This window comes from Stegostoma tigrinum, chromosome 24 (assembly GCF_030684315.1).
Source record: "Stegostoma tigrinum isolate sSteTig4 chromosome 24, sSteTig4.hap1, whole genome shotgun sequence".
Lineage (NCBI taxonomy): Eukaryota > Metazoa > Chordata > Chondrichthyes > Orectolobiformes > Stegostomatidae > Stegostoma > Stegostoma tigrinum.
In genome coordinates, this window is record NC_081377.1 from 40,902,390 (window position 1) to 40,927,674 (window position 25,285).

Consider the following 25,285-nt stretch of genomic DNA (forward strand, 5'->3'; position numbering starts at 1 on the left):
ATAAAAGTCAGCCCCTCCTTCTGAGGAAGGGGCACTGGAATGTTAACTCTGATTTCCCTCCACAGATGCTGCCGGACCTGCTGAGCTTTTCCAGCAACTTTTGTTCTTGTTTTGGGGGACTTTATTGCTTGTTAAACACTATTATTAATAGAACAACTCTGGTTTTCAATATTAAACTTCCTCTCTTACCAAATGCACTGGTCAAACTAGATATTGCGAATTCTTAGCATGGAAGTTGGAGCAGGTTCCTGGTGACTGCAACACACTGCTTGCTCCAAAGTACCTCCATGATGGCCACCAGCCGCCAACATCTCAGGGTACACTCCATGGGATCAAGAGTTGCGGGGAAAGTGGGGTTGAGAAACAAATTGGCCATGATTGAATGGCAGAGTGGACTCGATAGGCAGAATGGCCTAATTCTGCTCCTATATCTTATGGTCTCATGCGCATCTACCATATACATACCCCAAGTCCATCCAACATCTGCCAGTCCCATAAACCCCTCAGAATACATACGTACAGTATGTGTCTGCACTTCAATGCTGCACCAGCAACTATCATTCAAATGCTACAGCACAGACGCTGTCTGGACATGAGCCCAGCACATGGACTGGACCAGGCCGTACCTCCAAGTTCATTGCTAGCTCTCATAATGCTCACGCACTCTGACTCTACCTGGCTGATCACAACAAACCTGCCTTGCACATTGCACCTTCAGCCAACAGTTATGGGAACAGCACGTGGTCAGATGGGGCTTGAACTGGACGTGTGGATTGCCTTAGGGAGTGGGGTAGGGAATTGTTTGGTGAGATATGGTGAGAGATGTTGTTGGACCTTACAGCAAAAATCCTTCCAAACAACGTGATATAAGTCTCATCAGGACGAAAAGCCTTAAGATTCAGCCCTTAATGTTTTAATTACAAAACCTGTCTTTTATCAAAAATCATGATTGCAACATATCCATTCTTTGGATTAGTTTTACAGGAAAAAACACAGGGCAGGATTTGATTATGAGGCAGAGGCAGGATGAGTACCAGGGAAGCCTGGAGTTTCTCAACTGTCAGTTTGCCAGCTGATTTTGTGAAAGACACATTGTGGTGGTAGTTAATGGAGCCACATTAAGGTCCCTGTTTGTGCCTATATCCCACACTGACAGGAATTTGTCTTTGAACAGGAAAATGCTCTGGGGTGGTCAAAACATATTGAAAGATTATGGCTTCCCGTGGGGAATGAGGGAGTTGGGCAGAGGTCAATGTAAAGACAAATTTACCCCACCATTCCCACACTGAGGAAGGAGCAGGAGGCTAGCCACAGCTGTGGCAAGTTTTATTTTTGTGTACAACTGAAGGTGCTGAGTGCCTTCATCATGACAGAACCACTGCCTCACTTCCTGAAACAGCAGACAAGTGCTGGAGGACTTCTTGTTGGTCATCCAACATCAAGACGCTGCCCAGAATCCTCACTTGAAAGTGCAAGTGCATCCTCTGGGCACTAATTGGCCATTCCTTGGAGAATTATGTCGAGATGACCAATCCCAACACAGTATGGGATTGACACCTTGAACTGATCCTGCCGTCAAGCTCCCAACACCAAATGGAAGATCCTACCCACATTTTGCAGGATTTTGTGACTTAAAAATGTGCCTCTGGGCCTCAGTGAGGCATTTCATTTTCAAAATATGAACAACTTGACTTCATTCGTGGGACAATACATTTTATTTGAGTTTCATTTTCTTTCGGTGTTGTGGGTGCCAGGAAAGGGCCAAATATGGAAACAATGCATAAATTGCATTGCCTGGATTGATGGAAACTTGAACTCAAACTATCTTGCTTAGAGAATGAGGTACTAAAAATATTATTTAATATTTAGTACATGACTGCCTCAGCCAAAATGCACAAAAAAGTAAACAAGTGCAAATCATTATTAAGCTTCAGAAAGGCTTGTGTATTACATTTAAACTGCATCAGTAAAAGCCCTTTCATAGTGAAATGATGTACATTTTGCTTAAGGAATCTGGTTCAATGATCATTCTTAATCTTTAATGTCTCCATTTCTTCCAGAGGTTCTTTGTCTGAAAAACGGATCACAATCAGGAAAGGTAAAAGAACAAACTTTAATGGTACCATATTGTTCACAGAAATGGTCAAACAATCTCTACAAGTGGAGACAGAAAACTGTTACATGCACCATTACAGTTAGGATGAAGCAGTCAGTACAATTTTGCAAATGGAAGCAATTGTACGATGTGAAACTCTTGGCCCACGGCCAGAATGACAGATGATTAAAGTAGTTTTACTCCCTCACCAAATTCCACATGAATCAGCAGTTTTCATGGAACACATCGGTAATAATTTGTGTTTCCACAAAAGGGAGGGTAACTTCAAACATAAAGCATCTTTTAAAATAGAAATGTCTCATTGTACTTAGTTACATCGTATTTTTGGAGATAATTTTATCTCTTGAGATTAAGAGTATTCTTAAGGTCCTTATGCTTTGTGTTAGAGGTGAGAGTTGAAAAGTGAACTGAGAAAGCAGGTTATTGTGGAGACATAAGGAGACCGGGTCCTCCAGGATGATCCTGTTCTACTAAAATGAGACTTAACAACAAGGGCGAAAGCATGGGTAATAATTATTGAAACATAGACGATCTCGAGGTGACCCGATCGAGTGGACAGTGAGAGGAAGATTTTCCTTGTGGGAGAAGTTAGAACTAGAGGACACAGTTTAGAAATAAGGCACCTCCCATCTGCGATGGAGATGTGGATGATTCCTTTCTCTTAGATTCTGGAACGCTCCTCCCCAGAGAGCATTGGAAGCAAGGTCATTGAACACATTTGAGGCAGAGACAGGTAGATTCTTGACCAGCAAGACAGTCAAAAATTAGGGGGTTGCTGGAAATGTAGTGAGGCCACAACTTGATGAGTCATGTTGAAGGGTGGCAAAGGCCGCAGAGGCCAAGTGGCCTTCCCTGTCTCTGATGTGTATGTAGCTAGTTTCCCTTATCAACCCGGTCAGAAATATTAAGACACTCCTCTAGAACAGGTGGGACATGAACCTAGGTTTCCTGACTCAGAGGTCGGGACTCTACATCCACACCACAAGATTCCTTGAATGTGCATGTATACTTGAATTTAATAGGCCAGAGCTTTTAGGATGTGGAGAGGTGGGTTGTACCAGACTCTCAATTTTAATTGGCAGAAACAACTAGCTTGCATTTATATAGGATTTTATCATGTATCTTAGGAATGTGGCAACATATGCAAATAGCTATTTTGAACAGTAATGACTACTGTTCCATAGGCTAGCATGACAACCATCTGACACAAAGCAAGATCCTGCCTAACTGCGTAATAGACTATAATTTCCTGTTCCAGAATTTGTGATGCCTGCTGCGTAGGAACAGTAATAAGTGAGCTATTGACTTCTAGCAATAAATAAAGGTGATATTTTTATGGTAATAGTTGAAGATTGCCACATTTAGATAAATGAGATCTGACAGACTCGCTTTAAACGACTTTAAAATAGGCACTGCAGGATTACACATTTGTGCGTAAATTGGCTAGAATATCTCTGGAATCCTGAATTCAAGCTACTGTTGTGCAGTCTTGTCTGTAAGGTTTACTGTCTGCGATGGTAGGATTAGGCAGATAACTTTATTTGTTATTAAGTCTTTTAATAAACTCAAAATACTGCTGGCTATAAATGGAGTAAATAATTTTCTTTTTAATCAGTTGATAGTGTGAAAATTATGAGTTCTACCAGCTTCTACAGGAAGTTCTCACCATGGCATTTCCGAGCCTGTGCAGTGAGATGCATACCAGCACTAATGAAACATGTTGCTTTTGTAAGATAGCTATCAGGCCAGTGCCTCTAGAAGGTGAAATGTTTGACAAAATGTGGATTTTAATTTATTAGTCCAGTTTATTTGGTTTTTGCTGCTGAAATTGCTCAGTGGAGTGGAGATTGGCTGGCAGTTGTTTTTCTGTCTGATAATGTAATGTCAGCAGTATTCTTATTGAGTGAGTATACGTTTCATGATATTTCCCATTATATAAATCAAACAATAGCCTCGGTTCTGACAGCAATTGGTATGCCTGGCTTATTATTCTGCTATAATTCAGCTAAATTGTGATCTGTACCATTTCTGAGAATGTAAATATCCACATCCTGAGATTAATTAAAGATGTTGTAAGTTCCAACTCCAGTCCCTGAAAACCAATGTGAACAAACTGATTTTCCTTAGTTACTTCAAAGTGTTATTTAAGAAGGGATTTGAGAAGATCATGTGTCTTTGCAAATAAAATTCATTTCAGCTGAACGAGCTTTAGCTAGGAAAGTATTCTATATCAATCAGTTATTGGTACAGATAACAAGCCAGCTACGTACTGTGTAAGATTTTAGGATCAGAAGCTTTTTGTTTTCTCTTTGAAGGATTCTTTCAGTCACAATATGTCCCCTCAAGGTGTGGAGGACATTAACCACTTATTGATCCACCTGACTATTGCATCCATTGAACCTTAGGTTTCTTCTGAGTGACTGAGGTGCACTTCACTTTCTCACCGTTTATTTGATGGGTGTAAAAGGGACAATTACGGTTTGAAGTTCACCCCTAACTGACTCCTCGTTGATTTGGATCCATTGATACTTATTGGCCTCTACAACCCCTGCAAATGAGTCATTATTAAGATCTGCAGCTTAACCAATCATAGTGTCACTGAGATAACAAGGTGTAGAGCTGGATGAACACAGCAGGCCAAGCAGCATCAGAGAAGCAGGAAAGCTGACATTTCAGGCCTAGACCCTTCTTCAGTGCCACTGGCACTGCCTGAGCTGAAAAGAGATGCTTTTTCGCTCCATACAATCCAAGAGGGGGCCAGTGCATGGTGACTGTACACTTTTTGCTGTACTTACATGCTTCTATACTCAGTACATGCAATGAATAAATAAATCTAAATCTGGAATTTAAATTAATATCTATGGAGATTTGTCACTTGTTTCACTCTTCTTAGATTGCGATACTGCCTTGAAGACCAGACACTTTAATGCCTCATCCTCTTGGAAAGAAAAGAACAACATTGGAGAGTGGCATATCTGGTCCCCTGACAAAGCAGATATCAGCAACGATGGGCATCCATGGGCATGGGCAGCAGACTCACTCACTGAGGGCCAATGGCTGAAAATAGACTTGGGAGAACGGAAGAACGTCACAGGTCAGTGCAATATTAAATAGACAAGTTTTGGTTTCAACAAATTATGGTCCATGATTTTCAAAAGTTTTGAAGATTATTGGGGATATTCAGGATTGCAGACTTGAAGTTAAAATCACATCAGCCATGATTTTATTGAATAGGGAAGCAGGCTCGAAGGGCCGAGAGGTCTGCTCTTGTTTCTTGTTTGTACATTTGTCAGCAGAATTTATGCCCTTACAGACCACAGTGTGAACCATCGGTAACTGTTCCTGCGCCCTGTTAACAAGGCTAGGTTATTGCATACCTATTTTCTACTACTAATGAGATGGAATCATTTTGTGATAAATTATGGGAAATGTTATGATGTGTTCCTATACTGACTGGATCCAAAGCTGTGTGATTTTAATTTTCTTTGGACATTTGCAACCGGCGATAGAAAGTGGCGTTGAGCCCACTAAGTAGGGACTTGGATTGAGAGGTGAAAAGGCAGTGGGCAAACTCACTATTCCACCATCTATCCAATTTTTATCAGAATCAAAGAACTCAGTTAAGTTGTACATGAATCCATAATTGTGTGCATTCAAAATTGCTTGAAGATTTCAGATGTTGTGTCATGAGTACTGAATGTGCACTGTAAATAGTCTGCAACTTTGTTCCAAGTTGGTAAGACCAAGTATTTGGATTCAGCAGCAAGGCACCAGCTGTTTCACTTCTGCTCAGCACCCCAGTCAGCCCTGGAATTTAACCTTGCCTATAGATTGGGCCCCCAGCAACACTTCACAAATACATTTCTGCTTCAAAAGTAAATCTTTTTGCTGCTTTTGAGTATTTTTATTTGTTATTTGTTGGTTTGAATGCCGTTTTCTTATTGAATGCTTTAATAGAACACATTGCGTGTCCTGTGGTTATGAAATGTAACTCTTCCTATAAATAAGGGTATTGAGTAAACTCAATCTTGACTATGAATTTTTCAAAACATATAAATAAAATTTTCCAGTGGATTATATCCTATTATGCCATATTGGCTTAGTGGTTAGCACTGCTGCCTCACAGCACCAGGCACCCAGGTTCAATTCTACCCTCAGGCGACTGTCTGTGTAGAGTTTGCACATTCTGTCTGTGTCTGCGTGGGTTTTCTCCTACGGTCTAAACATGTGCAGGTTAGGTGGATTGACCATGGGAAATGCAGAGTTACAGGAAGGGTGTGGGTCTAGGTGTGGTGCTGTTTGGAGGGTTGGTATGAACTCAATGGGCAAATGGGCTGCTTCAGTACTGTAGGGATTCTATAATAAGTCTATTACCTGTGTAAACAAGCATGTATTCTGCACCACCTATAATTTCAGGGATTGTGACCAAAGGCAGCATGACAAACGGGTATAACTTCTATGTGAAAACATATAAGGTTTCCTACAGCAGAGATGGGAAAACCTGGAGAACCTATAAGACTAGAAACAGCAAGGAAGGCAAGGTAATTCTCAGTCAAACTGTGACACTGATGCTTAATAATTGAATGCTGCACTATAGACTTCCAGAACCTTCTCCTGGGGGCCCAAGTACATTTTTGTTCTCTGTTTTATTTTTACCTTTTACTTTTCAACCAAAAGATTTTTGAAGGCAACATGAATGACCCCCGATCGGTTCGCAACAACTTTATCCCATCTTTCGTGGGGAGGTATGTTCGCATTACACCACAGACATGGTACCAAAGAATAGCTATGAAGGTGGAGCTGCTTGGTTGCAAGGCCTCGCAAAGAACCCGAATTGGTAAAGATCATGCTTTTCACTTTTTTGGGTTTTTTTTCGTCATGATGGGGTGTGTGTGTGTGCGCGCGTGTGTGTGTGCGCGCGCGTGGTGTGGCGATGTACATCAATGTTAGTTACTCGGAATGGCTGAGTACGATGTCAGCCCCAGATCAATAACCTGGGGACAGCGGTGCTAATATCCACACAAAAACTGCAAAACTGTCTTCTACAAACGAAACAACTGAAAGAACTACGGATGCTGAAAATCAGAAAGCAAAACAGAAATTGCTGGAAAAGGTAGCGTCTGTGGAGAGATATCAAAGTTAACATTTCAGGTCTCGTGACCCTTATGTTAAGGGCCTGGTAAGGATCACTGGACCTGAAATGTTAACTCAGCTTTCTCTCCACTGCTAGACCTGTTGAGTTTTTCAAGCAATTTCTGTTTTTGAAACAGTCTTCTATATTCTCTTCAAAAGTGGATGAGCCCTGGGATGGGAGGGACTGTAGTATAAATATTGTCATAACGTAAAATTCAACCAAATCACATAATGTCAATCAGGAAGAGGATCTTGCCCTGATCAATATACTATCCCAGCTTGTAACACCTTGACTCCGAGCATTCTCTGAAGTGAATTTAGAACTCTCCTCATTATAAAACAATCGCTTTGGCCAATTAAGAATAGCCAAAAATGTGGCCTTGCAAATGTTGCCTACATTCTAAAATCAAATAAGGCAAAATAACTTCAATATTTTGAAGCGATGGATTGTTCCTAAAGAATTACAGCCCTAACTTTCCAGGTAAATCAGAAAATGACCATGTCCTAATCAGAAGATCTGGACATTAATTCTTTGAAAATAATCTCTTGGAGGCCCTGACAGATTGACTACCTGATATTGGCTTGGCAGTTTAAACTTCCAGTAGGGAGTTAACTGGTATCTGGAACTGTTCAATAATGTCTCTGCGTTAAAAATTTTAGAGTGTGAAGATTCCAATTTTCTTATCTTAATAGTTTGCAGGGAAACATTGGAAGATTAAAACCTGCTGTAACTCCTAGCTAACTACAAGACCGGCCAACCCTGTGATCACTCTCACTGACCGGTCCAAAATGGCGGCAGCGTAGGGTTTCTATGCCAGAGCTTGTCTGCTCTGACAGCTTTTCTATTTCTGTTTCTGCCTGTCTCTTTTCTTCATTTTTTAACTTACTCACCTTGATCTGACCTTGCACACCCTCAGCAGGGGTGAGAACGGGCCCAGGGCACAGACCTTGAACAGTCTCGAGCTGGGTCCAGGGCATGGACCTTGGCTGGGCCCAGCGCGGGGAAGAGTGAGCCCCTTAGTTACTTTCCCAAAGCAAGCACAGGCAACGTTGGCAAAGTAGGCCCAGCGGCAAACGATGGCACCTGAAGATCGGCAACTTTGTTGGTTGGGTCCAGCACTGGCGACAGTGAAGGCAATCCACTGACAGAATGGCAACGTGGCAGCATTGATGAGATGCAATGTGCCCCTGATATTGGTTGGTCCGCCACAGATGGCAGCAAGGTAGTGGTGGAGAAGTATTGTCTCAGCAACAAAGATGGCACATGAGAATCAGCGACTTTGATGTTGGTTGGGTCCAGGGATGTGTAGGTTAGGTGGATTAGCTATGGAAGTGTAGCGGCGTGTGTCTGGAGGATTGGTGTGGGCTCGATGGGTCGAATAGCCTACTTCTACACTGTAAGGATCCTAATATATTGTGCATCACAAAATTTGACAGCATACTTTGAGAGTAACCACTTGCTGTGATCCAGGACGGGTCAAACTGTGAGAATAAAAAGACACTGAGCTAAGTAAAGTTGTTAAGGCTGAAAAATTTAACACAGGAGAGAGAGGGGAAGTGAAGATTGAAAAATTTAGACTTGAAGGAGGCTTTCAGATATGTTACAAATCCTGCAGCTGAAAAGAGAAAAATGGAACGTTGCAGGGTATTTGTCTGTTGTGACCCATATAATTATTACACAGAGAGAAATAGACCATCATTTTTTAAACCACTGAGGTGAGATAATGTAATATAAATTGCATATGGCTTTGATTACTGTGTTTGAAACACAAATAAACAGCTATGTATAAATTGAAGAAGGATGTGGCTTTCTGCATGATGTCATTGTTTCGGAGATCACATGATACATCCACATCCTTCCTGAGCTGATTAGTTCATCACTAGATTGGATCACTTTCCTTTGAAGGGAAAAATGTTCTCTTACATTTTTTGAAAATTGTAAATGGAACCGAGGACTGAATGGTGCAGTGACTTAGGCACTGGCTTTTGGCTTTGGAAAACTACATTTGAACCTAGCCCAGATTATTGGTACAAAAATCTGCTGTATTCTAGTTGTGTGATCCCATGTGAAATGTGTCTGGACCGTCTTAATCCCAGTTGCTGGAGATTTTCCCTCACCATAAACTTGCTCATAATCCAAGTATAATTGTGATTGTCTTGATGGCCTTACTCATAAAGTTTGGTGTGGATAGAATAGGATAAAAATTGCACTGATGCTGACTGTATGCATTGCTGAGAGTTGAGTATATTGTGGTTGGTTCTATCGCTGAGCTGATTCATTAGTTTGCAGACGTTTCATTACCCTGCTGGGTAATATCATCAGTGCAGCCTCCAAGAAGCGGTGTTGTGTTTTCCTGTCTGATATTTAAACTCTGGGGTCTGTTGGAGTTGATTACCTCATTTCCAATTTTTCTTTGCAATGTTGTATATATAGGTCCAACCCTCCAAATAGTGCCCACTCAGACACACCGCACTACATTTCCAATGGCCAATCCACCTAGACATCACAATAGAACACAGAGCCACTGGGGAATTTCTGACAAAGGTACGCAGAAAGGCCACACACAGGATCAAGCCCTGAATTTCAGCAGCAATCACCCCAACACCCACGAACGAAGTTGCATGAAAACACTATCCAAACGAGCGACAACACACTGCAGTAACCTGGCACTACGCCAAAATGAAGAAGAATACCTCTAACAAGTATTTAAGGAAAACGGATACCCGAACAGCTGGGTCTGACGCTGCCTATCACTCAAACAACAACAGGAAGATACAGTACGCCCTGACACACATCACATTATCATACATCAAGAACAAATCCGAACTGACCACAACACTCCTACAACCATTAGGCAAACCGGGTGGCACACAAACCTACGTCAACCCTACACCAACTGCTAACTCAAACCAAAGACCCTTTACCCGCTATAGACAGAACCAACGTGATATACAACATTCTATGCAAGGCCTGCCACAGTCATTATGTCGGACAGACGGGAAGGAAGCTGACCACAAGAATACAGGAACACCACCTAGCAACAAAAGGACACAATCAATATGCACTCATCTCCATTCACACGGATAAGGAGAATGACCAGTTCGATTGGGACATCACCAGGATCTTAGGACAGGCCAAACAGAGCCCAGCATGGGAATTTCTGGAGGCCTCGTTCTCCACTGGGAAGGCCATCAGTAAACACATAGGGTATAATTCTATCTATACACCACTGCAAAGAAAAGCTGAACATTAGGTAATCAACTCCAACAGAGTTTTAATATTAGGTGGGAAAACACATCAGCGCTTCATCAGGGGCTGCACTTATGATGTTACCCAGCAGGGTAATGAAGCAGCTTGGTGAGTGAACCAACCATAGCATCCACAACCCGAGCTACAAATCTACTCAAGATCCTTTGTTGAGTATATATTATTGAATGAAGAGAGCTTCTTGCTTTTTCTTGAGACGTTTCTCGAGACAGAGTTGTAGGGCCTGAGGTGACTGAGCAGAACATTGCTGGATCCTTTGGATAGTGAAGATGGAGGAAGTAAATGGGCAGTTGTTATACCTTCTGCAATTGCAATGAAAGGTACCAGAGGGCTGTGGGGAGGTATTGGGAATGGGGGATGAGTGGACCAGGGTGTCCCAGAGGGAATGGTCTCTGTTGAAAGCTGAAAAGGAAAGGGAGAGGAATATGAGTCTCATAGTAGTATCCCACTGGGGCTGTCAGAAATGGCGGCTGGTGATCCTTTGGACGTGGATGCTCTTGGGGCAATAAATGAGGACCGGGGGACCCCTTCGGTATTGAGGGGGAAGGGGTGAGGGTAGAAGTCATGTCAACCATTGTGGTGGGGAATCCTCAATTGAGGAAAAAGGTGGACATTTCTGAGGCCTCTCTCTGGAAGGTGTACCGTCTGACCATTTACCTCCTCAGTCCTCACTGTCCAGGGCTCCGCACTCACCGTCCAGGTGAAACAGTGATCGCTCTACACCTGACTCAATCCAGTGTACTGTATTTGCTGCTCAGAGCATAGTCTCCTCTGCAATGGGAAGATGAATCAGAGACTGGGTGACCACTTTGTAGAACATCTACGTTTGACAAGACAGAGTTATATCATCAACATAGGTTGTATTCCTATGCTAGCTGAAGCGGTGTCCTTGAGTATTTTTAAGGCAGATGTAGGGATTAGCCTTGATGGGCAAGGACATGAAAGGATATTGGATCAAGTGGGAATGTGGAGTCACCAGATCAGCTGTGATCTCATTCATGCAGTCACTCAGTTCAGAAGAGGCCCTCTGGCCCATCAAGTCTGTACTAGCAAGTCTATACTAGTTCCACTTTCCCTCACTAGGTTATGACATTTCAAATGCTCATCCAAGTACTTGTTAAAGATTGTGCAGTTTCCTGCCTCAACAGTGAACATTAACTTCAATGGACTTCAGCAAGGCTTTCAGCAAGGTTCTGCGTGGTAGGCTGGTTAGTAAGGTTAGATCACATAGGATCAAGGGAAAGCTTAGCCAAATGGATGCAAATTTGGCTTCACAGTAGGAGACAGAGGGTGGTGGTAAAGGGTTGCTGTTCAGACTGGAGGCCTTGACCAGCATTTTCCACAAGGCGCGATGCTGAGTCCACTATTGTTTGTCATTTATATAAACAATTTGGATGAGAATATAGGGAACATGGTTAGTAAGTGTGCAGATGACACCAAAATTGGTGGTGTACTGAAAAGTGAAGACGGTCATCTAAGAGTACAATGAGGTCTTGATTAGCTTGGCCAAAGGGCCAAGGATCAGTCGATGGAGTTTAATTTAGATAAATACATTTTGGTAAGACAAACCAAGGCAGGAGTAACTCAGTTAATGGCAGGGCCCTGGCGAGTGTTGCTGATCAAGGAGACCTCAATGCACAGGTACATATTTCCTTGAAAGTGGCATCACAGGTAGACAGGGCTGTGAATAAGGCATTTTCCTTCATTGGTCAGAGCATTGAGTATAGGAGCTGGGATGTTGTACAGGACATTGGTGAGGCCTCTTTTGGTGTATTGCATACAATTCTGGTCGCCTTGCTACAGGAAGGATGGAAACTGGAAAAGGTGCAGAAAAGATTTGCCAGGATGTTACCTAGACTGGAAGGCTTGAGTTATAAGGAGAGGCCGGATAGTCTGGGACTTTTTTTTTCCTAGAGTGTAGGAGGTTGAGAGATGACATTATTGAGATTTATAAAATCATGACAGGCATAAATAAGGTGAAGAACCAAAGTCTTTTCCCTAGGGTGCGGGAGTCCAAAACTAGAGGGCATAGATTTAAAACAAGAGGGGAAGATTTAAAACGGACCTAAGGGGCAACATTTTCACACAGATAGTGGTGCACATGTGGAACAAACTGTCAGAGGAAGTGATAGAGGCAGGTACAATTACAAAATTTAAAAGACATTTGACGAGGTACATGAATAGGAAGGTTAACAGGGATGTACACAAAATGCAGACAATTGGAATTAGTTCAGTTTAGGAAACTTGGTCAGCATTTATGAGTTGGCCTGAAGGGTCTCTTTCCATGCTATATGATTTTATAACTCTATAGCTACCATCGCAGGCACTGCATTCTAGACCCCCACTTCCATCTGGATGAAACACGTTTTCTCAAATCCCCTCTAAATCTCCTGCCTTCCACTTTAAAACTCTAGCTCCTTGCCAATGACACAGTTACATTGGATTGGGCAACAGGTTCAAGGGGTTGTGTGGCCTGCTCCGCTCTGAATTTTAATGTTTGCACGAAAATGAATTTGTGACTGATGTGGATTACTACCTGTTGCCTCGTACTGCAAGAGCCTTGAGGAAAAGAAAAACTTGGTAAATGAAATTCTTGGAATTTTGAGTTATACCAGGAGATGGTGAGTGTGAGGAGCTTAACAGGAGGATGTAAAGGGGCAAAGCATAAATTATAGTGTAAGGGGAGACTGAAAGGGAACATACAGAAAATGCTGTCTGTTGCTAGAACAACTAAGGAAACTTCTCCAAATTGTGAGGCAACAGGTTTTGAGGATGGTGCTGTCTGGAGAGTCTCCCAAGGGATTTTGTTTGGAGGTTTACTTATTCTGCTCTTGTTTTCTTTCCAGGTATACCCCGTAGTTCAAAACCTTTACCCAAGCCAACGGAGCACCCCACAGAAAGCAGCACTTCGGTAAACCCAGTGATGGTGGAGAAACACTCACCAGGTAATATAAAACTGTAGAGACACTGAAAAAAGCTTGAAATCTAAAGCTGAAGGAGACTACGACCTCGTCACTAGACTATTATGCAACAATGTCTGAGGTCCCAGGTCTGAATCCACCCTGGCAGATGATGAAACTTGAATTTAACTTTTTTTTAAATCTGGAGCTAACAGACTAATGATGACCATGAATTCATTGCTGATTGTTGGAAAAGTTCATCTAGCTCAATAACGTCCTTTAGCAAAGGAAACAGCTGTCCTTCCGCAGACTGGCCTACATGCGACTACAGACACACAAAAATGTGGTTGACTCTTAATTGTCTCTAGCACTTAGAAATGGACAGTAAATGCTGGCCTAGCTAGTGACAGCCACATTCTATGAATGAATAAAAAAAATATAAAATTCTGGAAAAAGATGTTTTACCATGTCAGCAGCTCTAAAAATAAGACATGTTCAAGTGTCACCCATCGTCAGATCTGGGGTGGATTCTGACCTTTATTAGAGCACACATATTATTTCCTATCATGTTGAGAAAATATTATTGGTTTTGATGACGGTCTTTAAATATTTTCAAGTGTTTTAATGGCACTTTTAAGTTTAACTTTGCCTTTAACAGGGTGCATTTTGGAGATGCAATGATTAATATAGATGAGTATTTATTTTATAAAAGGGAATTCAATTCGTACTGAGATATAATTATAATATTAGATACAATTACCTCCCTAAAACAAAGAACTGCAGATGCTGGAAATCTGAAACAAAAACTGAAATTGCTGGAAAAGCTCAGCAGGTCAGGCAGCGTCTGTGGAGAGAAATCAGAGTTAACGTTTCGGGTCCAGTGATCCCTATTCGGAATTCTGATAATTGTCTCATGCTCATCCAAAGGTTGTTCATGGTGCTTAGTAATCTGCCTGTAGCCCCTGAAAAATGTTATTTTGCATTTAAGATCATGATTAATTCTTCCCATAAATCTAGGCACTTCCCAGGTCTCATGAACATTATTGTCATTTAAATAAACAGGACAAAACAAAACTCAAGGTCCTGCTCATGCATGCACAAACTTGGCAGCTGGGCACTTCACATTACCCAGGTTACTTTGCCACCCTGACAATGGCACAAACTGAAGATTCATGATTTTAATCTGCTCGAGTGAGCTGCTGGTCATGCTCCCCGTCAAAGCCAATGGGATTGAAACCATAGTTTTAACATAAGCAGGATGCTGCAATATGCTCTTCACCAGTTCAACATGAGAGAGAAGGTGGATCAGAACCAACCATGCACCTTTTTATGGAGAAGCTGTTTTTTAACCCTCCTTATGACCTTCCCGAAATAGTTTCCACCTCTCATCTTGTAATTCACTCACTAACTATCTAATGACCAACTAGTAAAGATGTTGGCTGCATCTATCTGGCAGGAACATGAGGGATGAGATAACACCCCTTCAGTGGAAGTGGCAGACTAGGTAACCTGCAGAGCTGGTCAATATGACAAACTGCACTATAAAATTTCCTGGTTAATTACCCCATTGGTTTAATGCTGGTCCAATTCTCAATTAGCTCCAGGAACCATGGGAATTAATGCTGTTACAGAGGTTACTGAAATTACAGAGGATAACGTATCAATTTCTGCCTGAGCATGCTGGGTAATTCTAATTATTTAAACACCAACTTGCCAAACTTGGATTCCTAAAGCATGATTGAACGAATCTGACTTAATATCTCTGCATTTGGTTAAATTAAGTGTGTCTCTCTTGACTGGTGATGGGAAGGTGATGGCCTAGTGGTATTATCACTGGACCATTAATTGAGAGACCCACAGAATGTTCTGGGATCTCAGGTTTGAATCCCACCAGAGCTAATGAGTGAATTTGAATTCAATTTAAAAAATTCTGGAATTAAGAGTCCAACAATGACTATAAATCCATTGTCAGTTGTCAGGAAAAGCCCATCTGGTTCACTAATATCCTTTAGGGAAGGAAACTGCCATCCTTACCTGATATGGACTGTATGTGACTCCAGACCCACAGTGATGTGGTTGAGTTTTAAACTGCCCTCTGGGCAATTGGGGATAGGAAATAAATGCTGTCTTGTCAGTAATGCCCACATCCTGTGAATGAATTTTTAAAAAAATTCAAATCTATTAATTTGCAGAAGCTTATTACCAGTGGGTTTCTCAGTTTCTTAGAGCCATAGAGCATTTGGCCCATCATTCCTGTACCAGTCATCAAACATCCATCTATTCTAATCCCATTTTCCAGCATTTGGCCCATTGCCTTGTATGCTATGCTGTGTCAAGTATTCATCTAAATACTTCTTAAATGTCATTCACGGGATGAGGGTATCACTGGCTAGGCAGCATTGTTTGCCAACACTAATTGCCCAGAGGGCACTTAAGAGCCAACTGCATTCCTGTGGGTCTAGAGTCACACGTAGGCCAGACAAGGTAAGGATGGCAGATTTCTTTCCCAAAAGGACATTAGTGAACAGAAAGGTTTTTCCCAACAATCAGCAATGGATTCATAGTCATCATTACAGTCTTACTTCCAGATATTTATTGAATTCAAATTTTACTATCTGCCATTTGCAGGTTTTGAACTCAGATCCCCAGAACATTATCTGGGTCACTGGACTAACAGTTCAGCAATAATACCAGTAGGCCATCACCTCTGTCTTGATATGTGCCTCTCCTGTTGTTTTGTGCAGTGAGTTCCTGAAACCATCACCCATTGGGTGACAAAAATAGCTTTCCCCAAATTCCCTCTACACCTCCCACTCCTCACCTTAAAACTATGCTCGTGGTTATTGATCACTCTCCCTACCTGCCCTGTCTGTATCCCTCAGAATTTAGTACACTTCAATCAAGTCTCCATCAGCTTTCTCTGCTCTAAAGAAGCAGCCCCAGCCTATTTCCAAGGAAGGGCCCCGACCCAAAACATCGACTTTCCTGCTCCTCTGATGCTGCCTGGCCTGCTGTGTTCCTCCAGCTCCATGCTGTGTTATCTCAGACTCCAGCGTCAGCAGTTCTTACTATCTCTGAGTGAGTTATAATCCCAGCCTTTCTAGTCTGTCTTCATAGTTGAATCACCCCAGCCTGTGCAGACCCTCGTGAATCTCCTCCGCACGCCCTCTAATGTAATTGCATCCTTCCTGTAGCATGGTGAGTGGAATAGCACACAGTCTTCCAGCTGTGGAGACTTGTAGCAGGGATTTTAAACATGAACACTCCACCTCCCCCACCCACGACAAGAAAGCTAGCTGAAAGATTTAAGCTTTAGCTTTCAAGGCTCTAAATGCTGTGCCATTTCTTTCTTAATGGCTTATAGAAAAGCAAAAGCATTGAAACTTACTGACATGTCAAAAATCTGTTGTAGCATAAGGTTAGTAAGTCGTAAGTTGCATTAGTAAATTGCATGATTATGATAGGTATTTACATGGCAAATATTCAGTGTGGAATTTTACTGTGTCTTGTGTATTCCATGCCCATTAAAGATTACAGAGTCAGAATGGGAAGTCATGGACGGTTCACTAAAGATCCAAAAAATCATGTTTGGTAGCTGCAGGGAAGCGATAAAAGTTGTAGGAAATATTGCTATCTCAATAAAGCAAAATCATTGATATTTCAGTCATAGCCTTTGGTATCGTGACACTTTAATTGTTTCATTGTGGAGACCACATCTGGTGATGGTTAGATATTGTGGCTGGAGAGAGAGGCAGCAGCAATTGTATCTGAACTGGATCTTTTATTTAAGACCTAAGGCTTAGACAGCTAAGGCTGATACTTTCGGTGAAATGTAGGCTCAAGGATGTAATATTGAGGATTTTAAAAGTTCTGAAAGTAATTTGAGTAAGTTATCTAAAACTACAAACGATAACAGCTTCTAAAATACTTTGGCAAAACGTCAGCTGAGATGTGAGGCAGCATTTCTGTTCTGAGAGTTCTGTCGTTCATTTTAACTATTTGTCAGTGGATAAAGAAAGAACAGCTACACCATCATCGTTTAAGGATGTGGCTATTGTCTGATGAACGAAGATTTTGGGATGCATTAGGATTAGTTGAGTAAATGGGAGGAGGATTTTTTGAGAGAGCTTTTCCTGAAACTGGTCAAGGGCTTTCTCTTGGTCGGGGGGATGGGGGGGTAATGTTGGAACTCTGAGCAGTTGAAGAAGACTGAGCAGGGGTTTGCACCATCTAGTGGGCAGGGTGAACACTTTAAGTAAAAGTCAAAAGAACTGCGGATGCTGTAAATCAGAGACAAAAACATAAATTGCTGGAAAAGCTCAGCAGGTCTGGCAGCATCTGTGATGAGAAATCAGAGTTAACGTTTCAGGTTTAGTAACCCTTCCTCAGAATTCAAAGTTGCCTTTGTGCCCTCCTACTTAATGTTCCTGTTGAATTTCAAGTTAGAGTGTTTTTGGAATGAGCCAGTGGCAATGATTGCAGGTATTCTCACTGTAGGAAACATATTTTGTCTTTTTGAAAAAACTGTTTTTGGCAGGATTTGCAAAGGCTAGCTCTTGCCTTTCAAGTGAATGATAAGTATGTGGTTCGTATTGGCAGCTACAGACAGTGTAAATGGAAAAAGAGAATCATAAAACAAAAAACAATCAATAAAACCTTTCTACCCATTGGGCAGTCACTGTGTTAGAGCCTAACAAACAGGTTTAACCTCAGAGTCAATCCCTGCGGTGGGTAATAATTGCTGTTGGTGGATTGTCGGACAATACAATTAGTCTCAGTGCCTCTTGCTTGAGGAGAGAGGGAGGTTTAATCAGGTCTCCTACCACTTGTGTGGATAAAGAATTGGTATTGTTCCATAACTGAAAAACATGCTCAGTTCTCAGGATACCACATGACTGTGCAAAAGGACCTTAGCACCTTTTTAATTGAACTAATCTGAAATGCATCATTAACGCAAACTTTAGAAACAATAAAACCTTACAATCTTGTTTCAATTAGTTATGTGAAAGCTAAATTTGCCTGACTGAACGATTACGCCCAATATTTAATGACACAATTTTTACACATATTATTTGCTTTTCTAAGCCCCAGCTTCACAAATATCCAGCTCTGTCATCTGCACCCACCTAGGAACGCCTTCTGGCACAGTTATATTATAGAATCATAAAACCCCTACTGTATAAAAGCAGGTCATTTGGTCCATCAAGTCCACACTGCCATTCTGAAGACCAACCCATCCAGACCCACGTGCACTTCCCATAGTTAATTCACCTAGCCTTCACATCCCTAGACACCACAGGGCAATTTTAGCACAGCCAATCCATCTAACTTGCATATCTTTGGACCGTGGGAGGGAACTGGGGCACCCCATGGAAACCCACGCAGGCACGGGGAGAATGTGCAAACTCCACACAGTCACCCAAGAATAGAATCAAATATGGGTCCCTGCCGCTGTTAGGCAGCAGTGTGAACCACTGAGCCACCGTATTGTGGAGAAGCCAGTGTGGGGTTTGTGGTTGGGAGGTTGAAGTGTAATAGTGACACTTCTATTCTCATTTTGAGAAAAACTCATCTATCAACGAGATGTTTGTGAAACAATGATTACAAATGAATCTTGACCCTGGTTAGGGGCTCAAACTTTGTTCTTTCCATGGTTAGAAAAGCACAGATGGAAACCTGCATTCATAAAGATACTTTAAAAGATCTCCATTTAGTTTAGGTAAAAATAAAACAAATATACTCTCTAATTTATATTACTCTTTTGCAGGTTTTAATTTGATGCTGATACTTATTGTAGTTGGTTCTGTAGTAATCATTTCTACAGCTGTCCTGTTGCTATGTCTATACTGCGTGAAAAGGTGAGACTTTCTGATTTTTTTTATTAGAATTCAGTGTTCAATAATTAGTACAGGATGTTCAAACATATTCCCACTTGCTTCCAATCCTTTAGAAGTAAGTGAAATTACTTCAAGTTGATTGAGAGCATGTGTTGCATTAATGAAGAATTTTAAATCCTCATGAAGACAAGAATTTCCTAAATTTTTCAAAGCTGGTGAAAAAGAAGAGGTTAAGACTGTAGTTGATAAATTATAGTGGCTCAAGATCAGGTAATGATACTGAAACATTGTAAAGGCCCTTTTCTGAACAATGATTCTGAGCCAACACGTTAACTTTCCTGCTCCTCTGCTGCAGGCCAGCCTGCAATGTTCTTCCTTTTCTACTGTGTTGTCTCTGACTCCAGCATCTACAGTTCTGGATATGCCTTGCAAAATATCTGTTGGCTTTTGCATAAATTTTATTTAAGAAGCATCAGAGGCTGACAGGTCACCTTTTGGAGCCTCATTAAATCATGAAAGGTATGGATAGGGTAAATAGGGAAGGTCTTTTCCCTGGGGTGGTAGAGTCCAAAACCAGAGGGCATAGGTTTAAGGTGAGAAGGCTTAGGTATAAAGGGACCTAAGGGGCAACTTTCTCACTTAGAGACTGGTGCGTGTATGGAATGAGTTGCCAGAAGAAGTGGTGGAGGCTGGTACAATTACAACATTTAAAAAGAATCTAGATGGGTATATGAATAGGAATGGGTTAGAGGTATATGGGCCAAATGCTGACAAATGGGACTAGATTTATGTGATATCTGGTTGGCATGGAGGAGTTGGACTGAGAGGTCTGTTTCTGTGCTGTATATCTGTATGACTCTATGACTGTAAGTCAGCTGTGAGTTACTAACGTTCATGATGAACTGCAGCTTAGTTCTGAGTCCAGGTGAATTGAAGTCAATGATTGTTGCTTTCAATAACAATATGCAATAATCTTTTTCTACGCCTTTGCATAATGTGTCATTAGGATGCATTACATGGATGTGTTTTTATTGGAGTAGAATTTGTGCCTCGTAATGAATTGCTGTAACTACATAACACTGTTAGGCATCAGAAAAACTGAGAACTACCCAAACTTTTAAGGAGTATTTGTTGAAGTGGACTAGGGCTATTGCTATTTTTTAAAAATATGTAAACTGCCAAATTTTGAGGAATTTATTGGAGCTGATTACATTTTGTCTGTGAAATCTCTGACACACTGTAATTTAAGTAAAATATGAGAGTTTGTGTTTATACACATCCATCTAATTGAATTTTATTGTCTGCAGGAAGACAGGATCAAGATTGGACTGCTCTTTCTTAACAGGTAAATTATTTTGTTGATTTACAGGAAGAGCTAGATTGTCACAGAACATTTGATTTGTAACATCAAAGCATAGCCATTGTTATTGAATCCTGCAGTGCGCTGTGTCTACTGACAATTCTCAGTACCTCATCTATGCGAGAGAAAGACAGGAAGCAACAAGACTTTGTGGCCAATTCTTTTGCAATATGCGTGGAAAGTTCTTTACACAGAGGGTGGTGGGTGCCTGGAATTTATTGCCAGCAGAGGTGGTAGACGCAGACACGTTAGCATCTTTTAAGATATATTTGGACAGGTACATGGATGGGCAGGGAGCAAATGGACACAGACCGTTAGAAAATAGATGACAGGTTAGACAGAGGATCTTGATCGGCGCAGGCTTGGAGGGCCGAAGGGCCTGTTCCTGTGCTGTAGGTTTCTTTGTTCTTTGTTTAAATGTCCAAATCTCATTTTGGAATAAGAAGATGACTCTTGCATAATACCCCAAATTCTTTGAAACACTTAATCAGTCATGTTCAAGACTTTTCAAGCCCAGATATTCTTAATTTCAGCCTAACTTAAGTATTTATGCATGATTCTGGGAATCTCTAATCTTCTTTTCATGTTAAGGAAACAGACGAAGATATATTCTGAAATTAGGGTAAAAGGAAGTTGAACTTCTTGTTACAAACTTATTTTTTTTAAAGTTCTGCAATTTGAAGATTCTAAAAAAATTAAGACTTTGAGCTAACTATTTGAGAATAGATAACATCACATTACAGGTAGAATCAATCTTCTCACAAATGTCAATAAGCATACAGGAACAGTAAGTGATAGAGCTATGCATTATCTGTGTGCACTTGATTTGGGGACAACATCCCTGACCTTTCAGAGGCCAAATCACAGAACCATACACTGCAGAAGGATTGACTTATGTCCTTTAGGGAAGGAAATCTGCTGTCCCTCCCAAACCTGGCCCACATGTGATTCCAAACCCTTAGCAATGTGTGGTGGACTCATAAGCGCACTCCTGAAATGGCCCAGCAAGTCAAGGAATTAAAAAGAAATTAGGGCTGAGCAACAAAAACTGATCTTGCCAGCAGCACCCACATCCAAAGAAAGGATAAAGAGAAAGAAAGGAGACCATTCAAGGCATTAAGTCTGCACAGATACTTTGAGGAGCCATCCAGTGAGTCCCATATCCCTTCTTTTTATTTCCTCCTTCAAGCATTTAACCAATGCCCTCCTGAAAGATACTCAATGTGTGAAATTTATTTTCTCCTCACTTCACCCTTTCTTCTTCTGCAGTTTACTTTATGTGTGTGCCCCCTTGTACTTGTTCCTTTTATGAGCAGGAACAGTTTCTCTCTATATACTCACTTCAGCCCGCTCATCGTTTTGATAACCTGTCTCAGATCTCCTTTTAGCCTTCACTCCAAGGAAAACAGTCCAACCTTCTCTAACTTTTTCTGGCTTAGAGAAAGTCTCAATGTTTTATTGGATTGCTTTGAGTACTTTCTGGATTCTATAAATATCTGGAGCGTACCCTCCCTGTGACCCCACCAAGCCCCTTATCTTCATACAGTCAGCTTTGAAGGTAAACATTGGCACATAGTTTGCCTGTAGAGTGCAGAAATAAATCCAGAAATCAGATCTTTTGTGTAATGTAACATAGTAATAACAAAAAGAAAATGCTGGAAATGCTCAGCAAGTCAGGCAACATCTGCAGCGAAAGAAACAGAGTTAACATTTCAGATTGATGACTTCTTGTCAGAAATGGAAGAAGTAAAATATGTTACATGTTTTCAGCCCCTACAAGGGCAAGGAAAGAAGGGAGGAGATATTAAAGTGAAGATTTGAGATAGGTTGGAAGATGGGAGAAATCAATTAGCTGAAGGAATATTAGTGGCAGAAAACAAGATGATTGTGTTGGGACAGGTAGAGAAACAAAAGATGAGTCTAGCAGAGGTGTGAATAATAACAGCATATCAATCCCAACAGCTTCTGTCCTAAAACATGGGAACTGTAGTAATGATCCGAATTTGCTGAACTCAGTCTCAAGTCCAGAAAACTGTCAGGAGCCTAATAAATACATTGAACTTCAAATAGTGCCTCTCAGAGCCTTGTCACACGTAGCGCGCTTTCTTAAGTGCTTTTGAGTTGTTGTTCATTTGTCTAGATTGCATAAAGGTGTCCAACTAGGAAAATTGTCGAATTTACATGTTCTTTTTTATCTTCAGTGTGCGACAAATCAGTCAAAAAGCAGAACTGTCAAAGGGATCTTCACCTGCCCACTGAATCACAGATTATTACTTACATCAGTGAGGATGAGTCTGGTGGGTATATCACAGGAAACAACTTGTCAGGTACTGGATATATTTCCTTTCTGTCAATAAATGTCTCACGTTCTCTCAGTCAATTGTATCCATTTCCCTGCTTTCCTTCCCTCCTGTCCTGAAAAATAGGGTTTAATGCGGAATTAGAGTTAAACATGCAGCAGTAATCTTCAAAATTCCCACCTATTCGTGCAAAAATGTCAGTTCCGGGAAAAAAAAACAGTGAGTAAACTAGTGGGGAAACCCCGCAGAGCTTACCTTCATTCCACAATTGCATTTTTCAACTAAAGGTAACTTGGTGGCCACATGTAGGACTGAAAGGCCAATTAGATTTAGATTGGAGTTTTGTTCTCACGTGTACCGAAGTACTGAAATTCAGAGTTCACTGAAAAGTCACCACACACAGCACCATCTTAGGTACCTTAGGTACAAAGTCTTAGTAACAGAAATAGAAAAATAAAAAAATAAGTTAACAAGTTCAGCACTCCAGTCTTATTAGTATAAAAGTGGAAAAATAAAGAAATAAAGTTAAAATGTCAAGCATTACAGTCCTTTCTTGAGCCGTGGGCCTGTAGATGCTGCAAGCTGACCTTCCCCAAGAGGGCTCGCTCTCCCCGACAGTGGGCTAAGACCCGGCCAGGCACGCCAAGACCATCTACAAGTCTCCAGCTCCAACAACAACATCGTCGCTGAGCACCACTGCTGCCGTACTTTGTCACCAGCTGCCAATTGCCGTCTGTCCTCTGTCACCATCTTGGCTCATGCTGGGTCCCAGCCGCGGCCGCGCTACAAACTTTAAAAAAAAAAGCCTGAGAAAAGAAGAAACGAAAAGGAATTAGGTTACCAGCCTCCTTATGCAGCTATGCCCAAACCGGTGGGCTAAATTAATTGATCCTCATCTTCCATGTCACACAGTCTCGTCTGAGAGACAAAAGAGGCAGATAAAAACAAGTCGGTTGGTTTGTCTCCAAACTCCAAGCCACAGGAGACTGCAGTGACGATGTGAATAATAGCAGCTACTTAGCCCTCGATTCTCCTGAGATGGTGTTGTCATTCAGAAACTCAGGATCACAGAAGTGTAATGGTACAGAAGGAGGCCATTCAGCCTATTGTGCCTACTGTGGCCCTTCAAATTAACATCATTACCCAATGCCAGTCCCCTGTCTTCTTCCCATGCTCTTGCACATCACTTTTATACAAATAACCATCCACTGCCCTTTTATTTGCTGCAACTAAACCCATCTCCACAACATTTCCAGGCAGTGCATTCCATAATAATAAAAGTAAAATACTGCAGATGCCGGAAATCTGAAGTAAACTCTGAGAATGCTGGAGAAGCTCAGCAGATCCGACAGTGTGTGTGGCAAGAAACAGGTTCATGTTTCGAATCCAGTACGACTCCTGTTCCGAACATCGGAACATTGCATTCCAAACCCTGGCTATGCGCTGTGTGAGAAAGTGTTTCCATGCTTTGCTCTCAGCTCTAAAGCAGTCTGCAAAAGAAGCATGTCAAATTGGTCTTATTCCTTTTCCAAATTTACTCAAGAGTTTGATCATTCTGAGTGAAAAGGAATTCATCTAATCTAGTTCCTTAGTTTTTGTATTCATACTCAGTGCTCACACCCCTTTCCAATATTAATGACATGCATCTGGATGATACCTGCTCCTTTCGCCATTTAAAATACTTCAATCATATCACATCAAAAAAGGCCCTTGATCCCAACATCTTAGCCCTAAAACTAAATATCCTTCTGGTTGAAATTGTGGCTGTTGCTTTACATCTTTTGATTTAAAGTAGCTCGGATTATCTGGCCCAACTAAGGACATGACAAGTATGCGACAAGACCCCTGCAAATTATAAGGGATAAGCTAACTCAACACAAATAGTTAGTTTTGGCCTTTATTACTACTATCAGCTGAGGTACTTGGAAAGCCCAAGATAGAATCTGATCTTGTACTGAGCTAACTAAACAAGCACAGCATTAAGCTGTGCAATGTCCTCACTTGGAGTCAGAAGCAATGGGTTCCACTGCAGAGAGTTAAGCTCAAAATCCTAGGTTTACACTCCAGTGCAGTGCTGACAGAGCACTGCATTATAGCCATATAGTCATAGTCATCGAGTCATACAGCAGAGAAACAGACCCTTCAATCCATATTGTCCATGCTGACCAGACATCCCAATTTGTTTTAATCCCATTTGCTAGCATTTGGCCCATATCCCTCTAAACTTTTCCTAATCATTCACCCATCCAAATGCCTTTTAAATGTTGTAATTGTACCAGCCTCCACCACTTCCTCAGGCAGCTCATTCCATACACGCACCACCCTCCGCATGAAAAAGCTATCCCTCAGGTCCTTTCTAAATCTTTCCCCT

At 41.4% G+C, this 25,285-nt stretch overlaps 1 protein-coding gene across 2 annotated transcripts in view; it reads left to right on the forward strand.

The window, feature by feature from the left end:
* Window positions 1-25,285, forward strand: part of si:dkey-34d22.1 (discoidin, CUB and LCCL domain-containing protein 1) — a 127,404-nt gene that overhangs the window by 88,128 nt on the left and 13,991 nt on the right. Inside the window, exons 7-14 of one of the 2 annotated variants that reach the window (XM_048557727.2) lie at window positions 2,061-2,098; window positions 5,010-5,210; window positions 6,533-6,657; window positions 6,794-6,953; window positions 13,364-13,462; window positions 19,185-19,275; window positions 20,562-20,599; window positions 22,816-22,941. In XM_048557727.2, coding sequence (XP_048413684.1) covers window positions 2,061-2,098; window positions 5,010-5,210; window positions 6,533-6,657; window positions 6,794-6,953; window positions 13,364-13,462; window positions 19,185-19,275; window positions 20,562-20,599; window positions 22,816-22,941 — 878 coding nt within the window. The remainder of the gene's footprint in view (window positions 1-2,060; window positions 2,099-5,009; window positions 5,211-6,532; window positions 6,658-6,793; window positions 6,954-13,363; window positions 13,463-19,184; window positions 19,276-20,561; window positions 20,600-22,815; window positions 22,942-25,285) is intronic. The other variant, XM_048557728.2, reaches the window with a different exon arrangement.